Consider the following 18935-nt stretch of genomic DNA (forward strand, 5'->3'; position numbering starts at 1 on the left):
GTAACGATTGACCTGCCTGATCATGCATGTCCTTCTAGAGGCTCACAAAGTGTCATGCTAGATCCTAAATTATACTAAGAAAGATTGATGTTGACCTTAGCAGTAGCTTGTCCACATGGCTCAAGTGCAATGCGCACGTAACATCCCCCCCCCCCGTTAAAGGTGGGGCACAACTATCAAAATACTTTTCTGGACTTCTAATGTTGAATGCTTCTGAGGCTTGTGGATGCATAAACTGACAAAAACGCTTCCAAACCAGTGGGTACTATGGATGTAGGTACTACTGTGATGTAAACACCGACCAACCGAGTTAAGAGGTAGCCTTATTACTGTCACAGAATATAAGCATTGCTGACTCTTCCTTGCGAGCAAGTACTGCCACCTGCATAGTCTTGTCGTAAAGGTGATGAGGGAAAACCCAGAAAGAAGGATAATGTATTGCGTAAGATCCTACACTCAGACCATGAAGTAAAGAGCCTAGGTAGTGAACAGCTGAAAGCAGCCAAGAAAGAGCTCTAGAATCTACAGGGAGATGTCCAGAATGGTGAACAAAAAGTGTAACGACTCTCAAAGAGACATCCAAAAAAAGTGAAAAGAATCTCTTGGAGTTTATAAGATTATTCCTAAAACTCCAAATAGACCACAAATCCCGATAACAAACCCAGGTGAAGAAGATTGTAGCATCCATAGAAAGGTAGGACAACACACCAAACAGCCAGAACCACTTTCCAAAGATGGATGGGAGGCAATTGCATAGAATAAAGCACTCCAAGGATAGCCTAAATGCACCAAACGTCCAAGAGACCAAGCATCAGTACGATCACCATCAATAATGCCTTTGGTGACACTACGATCATACAGCCACTAAAACACATTTCAAATGTAAGGACCAAGACTAAGTTTGATTGTTTCCGCAATAAAATCTCAATGAACAGAAGCAAAGGCATTTTCAATGTCAACTTGCATAACAAGAACATCTTGATCAATGTACGTTATATGCTCCATAAGCCAAATAGACATTGGCAGTATTAACTGTGATAAGTGGGCGGGGAATAAAACCATACTAAAACAGATGCAAGCCAACATATAAAGCTCCTTTGATACGATAAACAACATTTAGCTAGAATTTTATGAATGACACGCATAAGAGTAATTGGCTGCCATTGTGAAAAGACTTACATAATGCCTGTTTAGGTAAGAGTTCTAAAAGACCTGCTTCTTTCTAAGAAAGTGCCCAAACCTGTGCTTCCCAAGCTTTGTTCATCATGTACAATAAAGGCTCCCTCAATAAACCCCGAAATCGTAAAAAAAAAAAGCAAGTCCATTGCAACAAAGGGCTTTATAGCAGCCCAAGTCCTAGACTTTTATCCAACTTTTCAAAGGTAAAATGCCTTTCTAAGAGGAGGCATTAATCCTCATTAAGGCTAGGATATACATGTACAAGAACCTCATCTCTAGCACCCAATACATGAGAGTCAGGTGCTGGAGGTGTTATGTCATTGGCTCGTCTACTCCTAGGGCCTCTATTGTAATAGGCATCACTGCTCTTCCTGTGAACTTGCACTAGGGTCAGGGGCCACAGGTTCAAGGTGAGGTGGCACACTTGTACTATCTATTTGATTGGGACTTTTGAGAGCATCTCCAGGTTTACACTAAATAGAAACTACATAGGAGGGCAAGAACTTTGTAGCAGCCAACCACTCCAAAAGGTGCATCTCGTGGAGGCTGGTCGAGTTGGGGAGCAGACTCCACTCACAAAGAACTGTGGTGAACAACAAGGTCCATGCCAACCTTCAGCTTAATAGGTCTCATTGGATATCCGGGAGTGTGGATCCACATGGCATCATTTCCCGAGCCATGTAGTGCTTTAGCATCTTTGAGCCAAGGTCTCCCAATGAGCAAACGGAACCCTCCCTCCACTTGTGGAAGGTGCATCACCACGAAATCTAGGTTAAACGTGAAATCTTGCGAGTGTAGAGGAACCTTGTCAACAATGTCCTAAGAGTAGATTCTCCTTTGGTTAGCAAGGATGACTATGAAGGGAGCCGGTCTAGTGGGCTGGAGACCTAAGGCTAGCATGGTGAATTTTGAAATAAGGTTGATGCGAGACCTACCATCCACAATCACACCAAAGAGTTTTTCTTTTTTTGCAAGAAAAAAGATCCTTCCATTAGTTAAGAATAACTGCCTGAAGGCTACAAACCATCTCTCTGAGAGAGGGCTACATCAGAAGCATGGGCAGACTCTCCTAGTGAGAGAAAGTATGTACAATGAGGGCTAGATCACGAGATGGGAGGAGGAAAAGTCACACTGGTGGCACCCTGAACCATGGTGAAGAAAGGCCCTGGGCGCCAAAGTCGCAAGAAAACCTCTCGGCGCTCCAACATGCGGTCGGAGCTGCCCTGAAGTCTCTCAAACTGACCCCTGAGTGTATGAATCAGCTCCAACCAAATGTCACGAACAGCATCTGCCGGTGGAATAGGGCGAGCCTTGAAGATGCGAAAGCAGAGAGCCCGCCAGATGAACTAGAGTGTCAGGCCGCAGATGAGCTCCCAATACCACTCTCAATCACTACACCACTCTTGGGGGATGAGCTCTGTGGCAATCTGAAGTGTAGGTCGACCCTCCTGAATCACTATCATCCTGTTGATGGAAGCCAACTCAAAGTGAAGCGCAGGGCCCGTGAGAGTGGACCAGGCTGCAACACCCCAAGTGTATAGTCAGGCTATGGAGAGGGTTGGCATCAGCTGGAGAACTCAAAGCCAAACCTGATGTGCCATGGGGCGATCCCACAAACAATGACGCAAACTCTCCAAAGGATGTCCACAGGCTGCACATGCTGCCGAGAAGCCACTGTGTGCCAACCAACTCCCAACTGTTGTAGCCTTGTACGCTACTAGCCATTGAAACATAGTAGCTCTCCTTGGCTACCTGCTGTCCCACAACCGCTCCTCCCAGAAGCCTAATGAGAACTCGGTTGTAAGACCCTCCTCCTGCTAGTGAAGTGTTGCAGGTGGGTGAGCCTCTCTCTGTGCTGTCAGTATGTGTCGTCCCAAGCGAGTTGTGTACTGGAAAAAAGGAGTCCCTGGGTGATCGGCTGAAGAGAAAGGATCCTGCTAGAACCACTCTCTTGGTCCCACTGCACTCGTACCAGAGGCGGCTCTCCCAATCCCAAGGCCGCCAGTGTCTTGACTCGGAATCTGTTGGGCCAAGGTCGATGACACAAGTCCTCCCGCAGATGCCCACAACTTACACCCTCTGGAAACAGCACTTTGCAACTTGTGGTGCCATTATTGAGACTCTATCAAGTTGACCCTCTCCTTGAATCTCGAAAAACATATGGGGCACTGTCTCCGAGAAAGCCCTAACTGCAATGAGGACCTCCAGTTGCGTGAAGGCCCCCATCTATCAGGGAGCTGTTGCCTCAAGAGAGGTATACCACTCAGCTAGATATAGCCTCTGTAATATTCTGACAAATGCTCTACGCCCCCCTCATGCCTTGTAGCTAGATTCTTTGAACCTCCTCGAGAAGGTCAGAAGACTGTAGCCAGTCACCAAGAGAGCGGGTTGGACCCTTTGCCATGTGTAGCAGGCTACAGTGTCACATTCACAGGACGGGTAGTTTACAGTTGGTCTTTGGTCGGGTCGGTTCACACGAGACGGACTCGCTGGGCAGAGAGACGTGGCAAGGATACGGTGGTTTAGTGGACATCGTGGCCAGGTCACCACCGCCACCCAGTGGGGATAGACCTAGGTGATGTTATTTATGAGCCGTTGGTAGCTCTTTATGATTGTATATATGAGTAGTAGCATTTAGTCAGAGTTTTGATACGTAGTCGTCTAGAGTGAGTGAGTCTATACACAGAGCACGTCTTCACCATCCCTGCACATCTGAGCCTCGACACCCTCATTGTACCTGTGAGTCCTGGGCTAGAGCTGAATGTGCTGCCACGCCAGAGTCTGTATCAGTCTTTGAGATAGTCGAGTCATATGTTCTGGTCTGCTGTTGTGTCTTTGTGAGCTCTGTTGACGTCTATTGTTTCCTTTCTGTTCAGTCTGTTTGAGCGAGATTGTCACGCACATTGCACCGAGGACCACCCACTGTAGAGAGCACGACACATTATCCGCGCTACAGGTGCTCTCATTTTGGCGATCACGGTGGGACCTCAAAGGAAGTCTCACTCTTGTGGAGATACAAATCGTGAAGCTAATTGGTTGTTACCTAGCTCCGCACACTTGCTTGCACTGTGTAGATAGTCTGCTAGTCTGGTCCTCTCTCACCTTGGTCCAACGAGTCCTAGTCCTCGTCCCTGGTCCTGGTCTAGTCCTCGCCCTAGTCAAGTCCTCCTCGTCCTGCCAGCTAGGTGGTCTAGCCACTGGTCCTGGACCAGGTGGTCTAGTCACTATCCTCACTTGTCCTGTTTTAGACCTGTGTTGTTCAGTCCACAGTTAGAGTCTTCTTGCCCAAAGCTTGGTTGGTTTGGTGGTCACTACATGACACATACAAGGCGGTCAGTTGAGCGTCAAAGCGCACTACTGAGCCCTCTGAAGCACTATAACAGAAGACAACCTGTGGTATCTAGTAGAAGTCCATTAACCTCATCACCCATACCTCCACATATGACATCCCCCATTCCTTCATCCGGTTCCACAGCTTCCAGATCACCTTCTCCAGAAAAGCTCTCTCCTATTCTGCTACAGCAGGCTATTAAGCAACAGGCTCAACAAGGGGCCATGGAGGCGTTGGCTAGTGTGTTGGCCAAGGTAAACATCAAGTTCCCCACCTTCAAAGGACTTTTTTCGGAAGATGCTGGCGACCATGCACGGAGGTTCGTATCTCTCTATAAAGGACGTGGTCTTAACAGAGAAGAGGCTTATCTGGTACTTTTTCCATCCACCTTGGACGGCTTAGCAGACAAATGGTACAGCCAGTTTGCAGAGAATCATTTTGCAACTTGGGCAGACTTAAGGCAACAGTTCTGTGCAGCTTTCAGGCAAGGTGACTACCAAGAGAAAGTGTTGGATGAGTTGGCCAACATGGTGCTCCAGCCAGAGGAGACTTTTGCAGAGCTTATGACTAAAACTAAGTGTCTGGTTGCCAAGCTTCCCCAGCAACCCGATGAATTCATGGTTAAGAAGTGGGTGGAGAAGGCACTCCCCAAAACCTCTCAGCAAAAACTCCGAGAGAGCCTCCGACCCGACGCCACTCTGGAGGAATTCATCGCAGCTGCTACTAGGATAGAGGGGGCTAGGAAGCTGTTCAACAACTCTCCTCACATAGATACTCCGTCTGTGTTCTCGAAAGGTAGTCCTGCTGATCCATTGACTTCCTTGCGCAGGGAACTTGAAGCCCTCAAAGTACAACGCCCTCTCCAAGAAGAGAAATCAATCTCTCTGAGACAAGAGAAACCATCGCACCTTGAGGCTTTGGATCAAATCAAGAGAGAACTAGAAGAGCTTCGGTCTCAACAGGAGACTAAAGCTATGGTATGGTGCAGCTCTTGTCGCTCTCCTGGACATCCTCCACAGGACTGTCCCCTTCGGGCTTATTGCCACTTCTACGAAAAATCTGGGCACGAAGATAAGGATTGTTACTATATCAAAGGATTGCGGCAAATACAACAAAGTCTAGGTCCTTCTCTCCAACAAGGGCTAGCACCTTCATCCAACATGGTCTCACCCTATGGCCATCAAAATCCGTTGCCCCCTCTGCTGACAACACCCCCTATGCAGCAAGGTATGCACAACAACTTTGCATCCCCCAGCTTTTATCATGCTAGTACTCCCTCAGTTCCCCAAAGCTTCTACACCTCAGCCTCCAGCTCCATGCAGCCAACAAGAGTAGCGACCACCTCGTCCCCCATTTGGTCCGTCTAATCGGCCAATCTTATGCTACAGATGCGGTGAATATGGGCATTACCAAAGTAAGTGTCTTTTACCTGAAGGGTCTCCTCCTTGTAGACATTGTCCGGAGTCTAAGGACCTCTACAGTAAAGATTGTCCCAAACAAAGGGCATCCTCATCTTCAGGCCCGAATCAAAACCAACAAGAGTTTACATTCCCGAAAATCAATCTAATCATAGTGAACACCAGCCCTCAGCCAGCACCTGCTACACATACAGTTTGGCCACAACAAGCAGCAGAGCCTGCTGGCGTGCTCACTCGAGCACAAAGAGCAGCCCTGGGTTTTAAGTTTGCCAACGGGACCATCTTGTCCAACCCTTCCGCAACCTGCTCAAAATGTCGAACCCGTAAGTGGTCAAAAGAATAGGCCAATCTCTATGCTTTTGGACATTGATGGAGCCTTCCTGGCAGTAGTGGCTGACTTGCAACAAGTCAAAGTTTCCGAGGAGGCCAAGATGGTAGGAGCTACGCCCACAGCGGAAGCAATCTTGAAGAACACCTTTCAGCAAGTGTCTCTTTATGAGATGGTCCGGCTAGATGCAACCCTTAGAAGTGACACCCTCTCAATAATTCAGTCTTTGTACCCTGGTACAGGGTCTAGTGGCGGGCACCTACCTGTGCAGCCCTTGGATTCCTATATGATTTCATATCCAGCTGCTCCCCTCACCGACTATAAAAGTCCACGTCTTACTGTATCTATTCTTGGGCATCAATTCTCAGGCATCATAGTGGATGGTGGGTTTGGAATCAATCTAATGTCCGAATTTACCATGTCAACCTTAGGTCTGCAGCCTACCCGCCCTGCTCCATTCACTGTTACATTGGCAGACCATAGGACAATCTACCCTGTGGACATAGTAGAGAAGGTGCCTTTGAAGGTACAAGACTTCACATTTAGCTTGGATTTTGTGGTGGTCAGTCTTCCTCAGGTGGAGGGAGGATTCCCTTTGCTGATTGGTAGACCATGGTTGCGGCATATTAAGGCACTTCATGATTGGGGAAACGACGCCATGTGGATACATACTCCTGGCTTCCAAATGCAACCAATTCGGCTTGAAGGAGGGATGGATCCAGTGGCTCGTCACAGCTCATTGTCAGTTCAGTCCAACCATGACCCTTAGCAACCCATCCCACCTGACGGGTCTGACGAGGACTTGCTACCATAGTTACCGGGGAGCGCCCCCTAGCCCCCGTTCCGAGGGGCAGTTCCCTTCTCGAACGTTCCGAAACGTCGCGGAACGTCTGACGTTTCGGGTGGCCAGTGCAAACCGGAATGGCCGTTCCTGAACGTTCCGGAATTCCCCCGGAACGGCCAATGGCTACAAACAAATTTGGCAAAAATTGAAAAAATTGAAGTACATGTTTGGGCTTCTTTTTGAAGTGTGCAAGGCCTCAAGGACTCATAAAATGCACCCCCTCCCCATTTCTCTCCACAAGCTAATCCTCAAGGCTCAAGCTCTCTCCCTCTCACACTCTCAAGACTCTCTCTCTCAAGGCTCAAGGCTTTAGGCCTTCAAGCTCTCTTCCTCTCCCTCCCACTCTCTCAAATCTCTCCCTCTCCCTCTCACTCTCTCGAGTCTCTCTCTCTCTCTTATCATCTAGTCATAGCAAGGTTGAATGGTCTTCAAAACGAGTTTTGTGTGAGTATTAAAGTCAAAGCACTCTAATACTCCTTGTATTTAAACACAAGGAGCTAAAAAATGCACTATTTGGGTGTTTTTTATACCTCCCGTTCCGCGCCGTTCCTGTTCCGGACCCCTAGCCGTTCCTCGTTCCCGTTCCGCGTTCCGGGTAACTATGCCTGCTACAGTGGTTGGAAGCTACCACATCGATGCCATGCTACATGGTCTCTATTCAAAACTCACCTGTGCTGCCGGTAACACTCTCTCTTCAAACTCCTCAAGAGGACACAAATGTCCAAAGTCCTACAGCGGACAGTACAACAGTCGAAGAAGTAAGTGTGTCAGCCCCAAATTCTCATGCTTCGAATGATCCGCCGATGGAAGCCCTCGGTCTCGGGGAACCTATAACACATCATCAAAGGGGGAAGAAATCTCCTCTGCATGAACTCACCAAAGATTTCCCCCTTCCTGTAGCATCTCCCAAGTCGGATCCCCTTCAAAAGCACTCTGTTATGTCTGGGTCTGAAGATTTACCCTTCGAGGATCTTCCACCAAGATGGTTACAAGAAGAGTATGCGGAGTTTCCAATTGATCAAACACCTGCACATGATGTCTCGAAGCTCCAAGAGGCAGCTCACCTCTCATCTTCAAAAGCACCCTCTCCAGCTACACCTCTTGACCCGGTCAGAGAAGTCAACCTGGGAGATCCTCACAACCCTCAGCACGTACTCTTAGCAGCTTGGTTATGGGAGCATCCCGCATTACTCAATCAGGTAGTCTCTTTCATACACTCTTTTAAAGATGTTTTTGCTTGGTCCTACAAGGATTTGGAGGGGATCCCACCAGAATTGGGTGTCCACACTATACCTCTGGTTGAAGAGACTAAGCCTGTAAGAGGCCGAGCGTACAAACTCAACCCGAAGTATACTGAGGCAGTCAAGTCAGAGTTAGAAAAAATGCAAGAGGCAGGGATCATTGTACCTGTGGAGCACTCTGAGTGGTTATTACCCATGGTGATAGCGCCTAAGAAGTAGTCCAACAAAAATCCATATGTGCGTAGATTACCGTGCTTTGAATAAGGTAACTATCCCAGATGGTTTCCCAACACCTTTCACTGAGCGTGTGCTCGAAGATGTAGCAGGGCATGTATTGTACAGTTTCATGGATTTAGTGGATACAATCAGTTGGGCATCCATCCAGGTGATCAGCTGAAAACGGCCTTTGTGACTCCTTGGGGTATTTTTATCTACACTAGAATGTCTTTTGGGTTGAAAAATGCTCCACCTTCTTTCAATAGGGGGTATATCTCATCTTTTGTCCTCTGCTTACGGATCATCTTCGCATATTCATGCACGATTTTTCGACCTTCTCAGGTGCTCAATGTTCAACCCCAATGGAAAATCTAGAGGAACACCTCGCTCAGCTCTCTGCTGTCTTCCTCAGGTGCAGAGAGGCACGCCTAAAGCTAAATCCTAATAAATGTCATTTTTTGGTTCCTGAGGGCACATTTCTAGGCCATGTGGTGTCTGCTAAAGGTTTAGCGCCTGACCCAGAGAAGATCATGGCAATCTTAAATTTACCATCTCCCATCAACCCAAAAGGGGTGCAGAGCTTTGTAGGCCACACAGGTTATCATCGCAAGTTTATACGCATGTATGCACAGGTGGCTCAACCCCTAATCCGCCTAACCAGTGCTGCTATTCCCTTTCAATGGTCAAATGCAGAGGCTGAAGCTTTTGCATACCTTAAAAAACAGCCTCACTAAAGTGCCTATCTTAGTAGCTCCCAACTGGTCTCTCACCTTTCATGTGCATACAGATGCCAGTCAACTGGCTGTGGGTGCGGTGCTAACTCAGCCTAGTAAGGAGTACAACCTGGATCGCCCTATTCACTATGCGAGTCGCCTACTCACCAAGGCAAAGCGCAACTATAGCACGACAGAAAGGGAAGGTTTAGCTATTGTGTATGCTCTGCAAAAATTTCGGCATTACTTATTAGGAGTCCACTTCAGAGTTATTACTGATCACCATGCCCTGTGATATCTACTCAACAAGCCGGAGGTTGCAGGTAGAGTATGGCGATGGCTACTCTTATTTCAAGAGTTTGATTTCTAAGTGGTACTCAGGCCCGGCAAACATCGTGTCCTTGCCGACCACCTTTCTCGCGTTCACACTGGTGAAGAAGCAACAGGGGTTGCTGACGACTTTCCCGATAGCAGTCTCTTTAAGGTGGATACCACTCTGGAATGGTACGGCAATGTTTTGCATCTGCTTTCTACTGCCCTGTATCCAGAGAACGCTTCTCCACTACAGAAGAGACGACTGTTGCTGAAGTCTAAGCCATTCACTTTGATTGGGGGCCAGCTATACAAATCAGGACAGGATGGTGTTCTGAGGCGGTGTGTCTCCCCTCATGAAGTCGAGTATATTTTGGAGGATGCCCACAGTGGTCCCACTGGTGGCCATTAACTTGGTCATATTACTGCACAGAAGATTCTCCAGTGTGGCTTATGGTGGCCCTATATTTTTCACGATGCAATTGCCTATGTAAAAGTATGCGATATATGTCAGCGCTATGGCCCTAAACCAAGCAAGCAGTCAAACCGTCCTCTGCAGGTCTCTATTGCATGGCAACCCTTTGAGAGATGGGACATAGATTTTGTAGGTCCAATTACTCCCTCCGCCCAACCCGGCAATCGGAGGTATCTCTTGGTGGCTACAGATTACGCAACAAAGTGGGCAGAGGTACTGGCAACAACGGACTGCACTGGCACTACGGTAGCCAAGTTTCTCTACGAAAATATTTTTTGCAGGTTTGGATGTCCCTTGGAAATCACCAGTGTGACAGGGTTAGTCACTTTGTGAATGAAACAATTTCAACCTTGCTTTCAACTACAAGATTTTTCACCGGAAATCTTGTTTTTATTACCCTAGAGCAATCGGACAGGCAGAGAGCACTAATAAGGTTCTGATAGCACTCCTACAGAAAGCATGTCATCTTCATCCCTCAACTTGGGCTCAAGCTATCCAAGGTACCCTTTGGGCATATCAAACTTCTATCAAAGCCACAACCAATCACACCCCATTTCAACTAGCTTTCGGTTTGGAAGCGATAGCACCTTTCGAATTCAACTCAGGATCTCCGCGAGTGGGCAGTCTGCGTGCCAATGGAGATTTGGGGCCGGCATCTGTCTCTCGTCTTTTCCTTTTGGATGAAAGACGAAGTTTGGCTTCACTGGCTTTGGAAGCAGAGCCGCTTCGTCGTAAAGCCTGGCATGATCGCCATCTCAGAAAGCCGCAAATAACGCAAGGAGCACTGGTGCTACTTTATCAAGCCAAGTTTCTGAAAAAAGCAAAGAAGTTGGTCCAGCATGGCAAGGACCATACAAGGTGATGGAGATTCTACCCCACGGAGCTGTACAATTAGCCACCCTCGAAGGAGTTCCTCTACCTTTAGTCAATGGATCTAGGATCAAATGCTATCATGCTTAAGCTGTCGATCAAGGGTCTAACCGGTCTATAATCAAGTGTTGAGCTTTGTCGACTCCTGAACCTTTAAATAACTTCGGAATCACTATCTTCGGCTTCCTTGCTGTTCCTTTTCATCATATCTCATACACCCTCTCCTTAGACAGCTCTCCTTCTGCAGACTGTTAAGTTCAATGGGTTTGATTCTGAAATTGGATAAACTCTACCCTTCACTCTCTGTCTGTATCCTATGTAAACCCCTTTTGTGTTGTGTGTGTAGGAATGATTCTAGTCTTGGGCATAACCTATTCTCCTCAACCCCGACTCAAGCCTTTTTTCAAAGCACAAAATTCTTTGATCTATAACATCTCAAGTGAAATTCAGTTCTTTTGCTATGCATAAATGCCTTAGTATTCCTGAGTGGGATAATTAGGAAGGTAATTTTTTCCCTAGCAATTTTACGTCGCGTTTTATCGGATGTCCGATTCCGGGAATCTTTCCTGATCGTGCCGTGCCTTGCTAGTCCTTTCTTGTTTAATGCTTCTGATGTCTTTTCACTCCTCTTTGCTTGGGAATGCCTCTATAATTTCAATTTCACCACACCTCACCCGCACCGTGAAGCCTTGTTGCCCTGACGCCCTTTCTATCAACCAATAGATTGACTATGAAATTTCATTCCCCTCTTCAGTAACCCTCTTTAATAGCAGGTCTTCAATTCAACTCCTCCGCTAGATCTTTAAGGTCTCTTGGATAGTTTCCTTCACGTTAAAAATCTCTTCTTCTTTTTTTTCAGCCCTCTGCTCTCAATCCTCGCCCTTGCTCTCCTCTCAACCCCCTCCCCTAGCCCTCTCCCTCGCCTCTAGCCCTTTCCCTATCTACTCGACCCTCCCCTCATCCTCACCCTCGCCCTCTCCTATCCCCTCGCCCCTCCCCTCACCCTCGCCCTCGCCCTCCCCCTCGCCCTCTCCTATCCCCTCGCCCCTCGACCCTCCCCCTCACCCTCGCCCTCCCCTCCCCTCCCCCTCACCCTCACCCTCGCCCTTGACCCTCCCCTCACCCTCGCCCTCTCCTATCCCCTCGCCCCTCGCCCCTCCCCTCACCCTCGCCCTCCCCCTCGCCCTCACCCAGCCCCTCGACCCTCCCCCTCCCCCTCGCCCTCGCCCTATTCCCTCGCCCTCACCTATCCCCTCACCCTCGCCCCCGTCCTCGGTCCCGCCCTCGCCCTCCCCGCGCCCTCGCCTGGCCATCCCTTCCTCTCGCCCTTGCCAGCGCCTACCCTCGCTAGCGCCAAGAGCTACGGCACTCACCCTCGCCCACGGCTATGCAAAAACCAAACAAAGAAAAAACAAAAACCAGAAAAGCACATTAAAAAAGAAAACAATTGGAAAGCGAAAGCTATACTTACCTGGCTTTAGTTTAAAGCTAAACGTAAATCAGCCTCAAATTCATCAAAGTCAGAAGCGCTAAGCATTCTTCCATCGCCAGCTTGACTCCAACCTCTCCCCATCGCTAGGGTGCTCCAGAGCTCCTTTACCTACTACTCCAGTTTCTCAGTTGAAGTTCTCGGCACAGTTTATCAAGATGGTTCGTACTTGGAATAGAGAGAAGCATCTCTAGTCGGAGGAAGAGTCCTCTACCTCTGGAGATAGCTCTGACAGTAAAACAGACTATACTCCTAGTTCAGAGCAGCTTTCAGAAGAATCTTCAGAGGAAGATTCACCCTAGTCAGTCACTGCTGGCAAGGTCACCACTCTCCAGGTGGCTCGCCCTTCTGGTGCCATCTCGAAGGTACCTTTAGTAATGATCTATCATTTACAGGCGCCGAACCCGGCACTCAAGGATGTGTTCTCTCAGCAGCAAATGATACGCTTGGGTCTTCAAAATTTGGCTCAGGCCGATTTGTCCTGCAATATCTCTACTGCCAAGCTAAGTTCCCTCTTGCTCACTTTTCCAAAGCTGAATGATACTACACTTACAGTGGAGGATATCGGACAGGCTATGGGAACATTGAGTGTGCTGGCACCTCTGCCTGCAACCAAAACCTTCTCGAATCTCTCACCGGAAGAAACTGCAAATACTTGCCAGGAACTGTTGCTGGACTCACATCCAAACTATCACAGGAGTCAGCAGCTGTATTCAGTGTTACAGTATTATTTTTTACTACGCGCACCGGAAAGAACAAGGGTTCCATCTTCTCTAGGTTCTCCAACAATATGCGATGCCTTTTTTTGTCTCTACCACTGCCTGCCGTATCCATTTCACCATCTGCTGTTTAAAGCGCTACAAGACAGGGAAAAGCGTTTTCGGACTCAGCGTAAAGGAAAAGCGGAAAGATTCAATTGCTATGCAGTCCCTATTATGTATTGGGTAGTGCAGATTATGCAGCAAAAGGAAGATGCAACAGCTGTTCTCACCCTGCAAGATGATCCAAAAGAACAAGACCGTTCCAAAATGGCCAAAGGGAAAGGCATCTTGCGCAAGAGGGCAAAGGTACAAAAAGATTCGTATGAGCAGCTAGCAACACTACCCTTCTCCGAATCACAGGTCAAAATCTTTGACGTCCATACTGCAACACCAACAGTGCGTATATCTACTTCTGTGTCCACTTCAACTTTCACACCACCTCTTGTGAGTAGTGTTGCAGTCACTAAAACACAACCTCCAGTTGTGTCGCCAGCACCACGTACTACTCTTAGTGCAGGGGCATCTAGCTCTGGGACACCTATATCTGAAAAGCATGACATATATGAGAATTTTGCGCCTAAGGGCGACAGACTTTTAGATGCGGACAGAAGAGCCATTTGGACGATTATGAATGTAGCCCTCTCATTGCAAGGTACCAACGGTCTGCATCGCGCTTGCTATGATAGTATGCAAAGGGAAGTGCAAGCTCATCTTCAACGAGCGATGGATAGGGACATGTTAGTTGCTACGGCTCAAGATCGCATAAAAATCTTAACTCAACAGGTAGTGGACCTCAAACATATTGTCCACACTCAGCAAAAACAGTTAAAAGAGGCAAATGATATGGCCGTAGCAGTTCAGGACCTCTCTCTTGTGGTACATACACTGTGTCCCTCATGTGCAAAATACCAAGCTGTAGCCATTTCACAGACAGTTACAGCTACAGCAACAGCTACAACTACAACCCCGATTTCTATGCAAGTTCCTGCTATGGCAACACAGATACAGACGGACGTTTTCAAAGCCCATTCAAGGGATTCTCAAACAACAGAGAAAACAAATCCTACCAATATGGAGTCTAAGCCAGCAGGATCGGTTTCATCACAATTTCATGGACCCTCTATGGCCTCCAGTCTTTTCCTGGGTTTCCACCCGCTCCACCTGCTCACCCTACCCAGTCTGCTGCTTATGGGGTGGCTACTCCATATCCAATGTATCCTCCTCATGGCCACTACCCCTCACCATACACATGGCCTCCATCTCCTACCCACCTTTCTATCAGCCTCCTCCTCCATCATCCGACCACCAACAATAGATCGCCGATATTTCAGTTCCGCTCTCCGGGACGGGCAACGGTCTTGTGGCGGGCAACCTGTAGCAGGCTAAAGTGTCACTTTCACAAGACAATTAGTTTACAGTTAGTCTTTCGTCGGGTCGGTTCACACTAGACGGACTCGCTGGGCAGAGACACGTGGCAGGGATACGGTGGTTTAGTGGACATCGTGGCCAGGTCACCACTGCCACCCAGTGGGGATAGACTTAGGTGATGTTATTTATGAGCCGTTGGTGGCTCTTTATGATTGTATATATGAGTAGTAGCATTTAGTCAGAGTTTTGGTACGTAGTTGTCTAGAGTAAGTGAGTCTATACACAGAGCACGTCTTCACCATCCCTGCACATCTGAGCCTCGACACCCCCATTGTACCTGTGAGTCCTGGGCTGGAGCTGAGTGTGCTACCACGCCAGAGTCTATATCAGTCTTTGAGATAGTCTAGTCATATGTTCTGGTCTGTTGTTGTGTCTTTGTGAGCTCTGTTGACGTCTATTGTTTCCTTTCTGTTCAGTCTGTTTGAGCGAGATTGTCACGCACATTGCATCGAGGACCACCCACTGTAGAGAGCACGACACATTATCCGCGCTACACCATGGGACCCCAAGAAGCATGAGGCATGTTGCCAACTGAATGACCTCTCTATGTGCTAACCATGGGGTTCCAAACAAGAGGCTGCCTCAAGCGCTCCTCTATGCAAGTGGGCTGGTGCTACTCCAGGCCACTCCACAGCTGCTCCTAGCACCTAAGCAGGCTCGTAGCAAAGCGGTCCTCCCAGCTCCTGCTTAGGCCAACTCGGCGCATCTCTGTAAAAATCTACTTGATGGACGGGCTCCAAGAGCCGCCCCTATGAGGGACTCGAGCGTGAATCCGGTGTAGCAACAACTCATTCTAGGGCTCCTCCCTTTGAAGAAGCCCTTTGACCACAAGCTTCCCAAGGAGAGCTCTGCTCTGCCATACTGGGTCGATGATCCCTAGCCCTTCCTGAAACATGGTAAAGTGATGACCTGCCAGGACACTTTGGCCCTGGCTGACTGGGTTTCATGCCTTGACCACAAAAAATTCCTACTGAGCCTCTCTAGCTGGCTGATACAGGAGCTTGAAAAGATCCAGCAAGAAGTGATGTACCACATAGTAGCCAAAAGCACCTCGTTGGCCACTACCACTCTACTAGCCAAAGAGAGCCGTGCAAAACTTCAATGAAGCACCTTCCTCATGATGGAGAGGAGGGGAGCAGTCTGCTGCTCTTGAGAAAAATCCAAGCCAACTTGACAGCCCAGATAACGTTCAAAAGTCCCTAGGGGGATCTCCCTACGACCATCAGGCATAGGAGCACTGCCAGCCCAGAAAGACACATTCTTCCTCCAGTTGATCTGTGCCCCTGATGCACACAGCAAAACATCTTGAGAGCGTGTTGACACCTGTGTAGATTGGCCTCATGGCCCTCCAAGTATATGCATGAGTCGTCAACAAATTCGACGTCAAGCAACTAGTCTCCCTCTAATAGGGAGCTCTAAATCATGCAAACCAACCTCCTGTGAAGTCAAAAATCTACTGATCACCTCAGCATAGAAGAGAAAAAGGAAGGGGGCAAGAGGGAAAAAAGAGAAAAAGGAAGGGGTCAGGAGGGCAACCCTGTCCTCTTCCCCCTGACTGTGTGCACTTTTGTAGAGAGTTGACACTCCTGTGATCCAAGCATCTGAAAAGCCCATCCTGCGTAGAGTACCCTCCAGTCCCGGTCAACTCTGTCGTAAGCCTTCTCAAATCGAGGAGTAGCACAAGATCCTCTCCTCAGAGACGTGCGAGGGCAGACGGCTCCCAAAAGGTAAAGATGTTGTCAAGAATACTGCGCTCCTTGATAAAACCTGTCTGAGTCTCATGTATAATGCTCTCAAGTAGTGGCTGAATCCTCAAACTCAGAACCTTCGCTAAGATTTTGTAGGCTGAGTTGAGAATAGTGATGGGCCGCCATTGCAAAATCTCATCCAAGGAGCCTCCCTCCTTGGAAATGAGGTAAATCAAACCCTCAATCATGTTGTTAGGCATCTCACCAGTTTGCAAGATGTGCTGATAGGTGCTACATAGATCCAAACCAAGCAGCTCCCAATACTCCAAGAAAAGGCTAGGAGTCAAACCATTCTCCCTTGGACAGCTACCTCGGGGGAGTGCCCTGAGGGCCTCATGGATCTCCTCTACTTGAAGAGGCATCTCTAGTCATTAACGCATCTCCTTAGTAACTAGGCAAGGCATGTGTGCCCAAACCTGCTCTCTGCATGCACCCTGGCGCTCTGACTGTGGCTCAGTTGAAAGCAACTCATAATAAAAGTCAGTAGCAATTGCACACATATCCTCACGCTCTGAAGCAATTGACCTATCAGGTCTCCTTAATTGGCTAACACTGGTGCGTGCATGGTGAGGCCCCAGAGTCTCAAAAAACTCACGAATAACTCTGTCACCCACCTGGGTCCACTGAGATGCTTGTCGATGAAAGGCAAACTCGTGACACCACTTCTCAATGGTGGTCAGCTTTTGCCGAGCTTGCTGCATCTGCTCCTCTAACCAAGGACTGTGAGGGTGGCGTTCATGCATCTTGTGTAAGGAAGCAATGCCTCGTCAGAGCTGCTTCTCCTCCTCCTTTGCCGCAGCCAAGAGAGACTCTAGAAGGAAGAAGCAACTAAGCTCAACAAGTCCAGTGGCCACTCTGCTAGCAAGGGTACTCTGAGTGCCCAAATTCTCTGTCCAAAGTGCCACCACTCCCTCTCTGATCTCTTTATCTACCAAAATCCTCTCAAGGATGTGAAACATCGCACTCCCACTCCTCTGTCTAAGTGTCACAATAAGAATCACTGGCACATGATCGAAGAAAGAAGTCCCTTCCATAATGCAAACAGATCCTCCCATGTCATAGATGTGGTCACTCGCGTAGAAGCAATCTATCCGAGATAGATTCACTCCTCCTACTTTGCGGTCAGATCGAGAGAAAGATAAGTTGTATGGGGGCCGCACAAAGCTTGCATGCTGCCAAACATCTGAAATCCTCAAAATCATACATAAACGCTCCCAAGCTGCCAACTCAGCCCCGTGCACAATAGCATGGCTACCTCCAATCGTATCTGAGGGGTCCTCCAACATGTTGAAGTCTCCCCCGAAACACCACTGCTTTGCATGTGGGAAAAAATCTACAATATGTGACCAAAACTCAACTCGTGCACTTGCCACATTGGGTGCATAGATGTTCAAGAATCCCATGAGGCAACCATGAACCTGCATAGTAATCCATTGGGCTCTACCTGGCACAATAATACATGTGCCCACAATCGCCTGCTTCAAAACCTCACACCAAAGATTTTCCTTCCAAGGATAGACACTGTAAGTCGCGGGTTTCTGTGATGGGTGAGGAGAGAAGCTGGATAAGAGATCATATAGGACTCTAAAGGTCCAATAGGGCAATGCCCACCAATAATATAAGGAAAATGAGAGTGTGTGTATGTTATTGGGTGTGACCCGGGGGGGGGGCGAGTTGAGGAGACAAGTTCTGTATGATGGAGTTCAATATAAAAAAGTTTCATCTATGTTGTAAAGTCTATGGTTGAGAAAACAGGACGTACCCGTATAGTGGAAGTTGACGCTCTTGCAAATGAAGCCCTCTTGATTTTATTTATTTCATTTTGACGTAATTCCACAATTTGACGCAGAAATGGAGCTATCCAGCCATTGTATTTAATGACCCGTATACCATTAAGAATTTCATCAGTCAAATGAACTCGAGAATCTGTGTATTTGATAGCTTTGATGCGTAACCGTGCCCCCACTCCAGCCATCCAGATCTTTATAGGAACACACAAGTTAATCAACTCTATAACTCATGTTGAACTTTTTTGAAATTACAAAAATCATAGGCATCAGAACTAAAATACAGCTGACAAAATGATCAAAAATGGGGATGTGAAAGCTTGCCAAAGCTTGAGGTAAATAAGGTTCAAAAGTTTGAAATAATGAGAACAAATGGAAGCTACAGTTCCAAACTTAAGATCACTGCAGTGAGCATTGTAAATACAATATATAAGACTAAACACACAATCCTCGAAGCAATATTGTGTGCAAATAACATTGTGGAGGCAATATTTTTATTATGTGAGGATACTAATTTTACATCCAGGCTGCCCTTATATCTGCCTGATGCTAAAGTACTGAATTATAAATGTTTATCATTCTTATGATTAACACAAAACTATATCTGAACATCGTCTGTCTTTTAAAGAGCGAAAAAAGTTAATTCCAGTTATTCACAATATAGATTAATCAAAAATCATTGGGCCACCCTCCACATTTTTTTCTTGACAAGGTTTCTTTTAATTTCTTTAATTAACAAGTTATCGACCGCAGTTTGCCACAGCAAGCTTAAGCTTAACGTTTGAAATGTAAGGT

At 47.6% G+C, this 18935-nt stretch overlaps 1 protein-coding gene and 1 long non-coding RNA gene across 7 annotated transcripts in view; one reads left to right on the plus strand and one right to left on the minus strand.

The window, feature by feature from the left end:
* The window catches only part of LOC147435828 (uncharacterized), a 168221-nt gene that overhangs the window by 103616 nt on the left and 45670 nt on the right, over nucleotides 1-18935 (minus strand). For 5 of the 6 annotated variants that reach the window (XM_086488749.1, XM_086488751.1, XM_086488748.1 and 2 more), the window contains exon 6: nucleotides 18116-18334. The exons of the other annotated variant lie outside the window; for it this stretch is intronic. In XM_086488749.1, the coding sequence (XP_086344875.1) occupies nucleotides 18116-18334 (219 nt within the window). The remainder of the gene's footprint in view (nucleotides 1-18115; nucleotides 18335-18935) is intronic. 6 annotated transcript variants of the gene reach the window in all.
* Nucleotides 1-18935, plus strand: part of LOC147435829 (uncharacterized) — a 52963-nt gene that overhangs the window by 18220 nt on the left and 15808 nt on the right. The gene's annotated exons all lie outside the window — the stretch shown is intronic.

Source organism: Adiantum capillus-veneris, chromosome 18 (genome assembly GCF_014529385.1).
Source record: "Adiantum capillus-veneris isolate H3 chromosome 18, ASM1452938v2, whole genome shotgun sequence".
NCBI lineage: Eukaryota > Viridiplantae > Streptophyta > Polypodiopsida > Polypodiales > Pteridaceae > Adiantum > Adiantum capillus-veneris.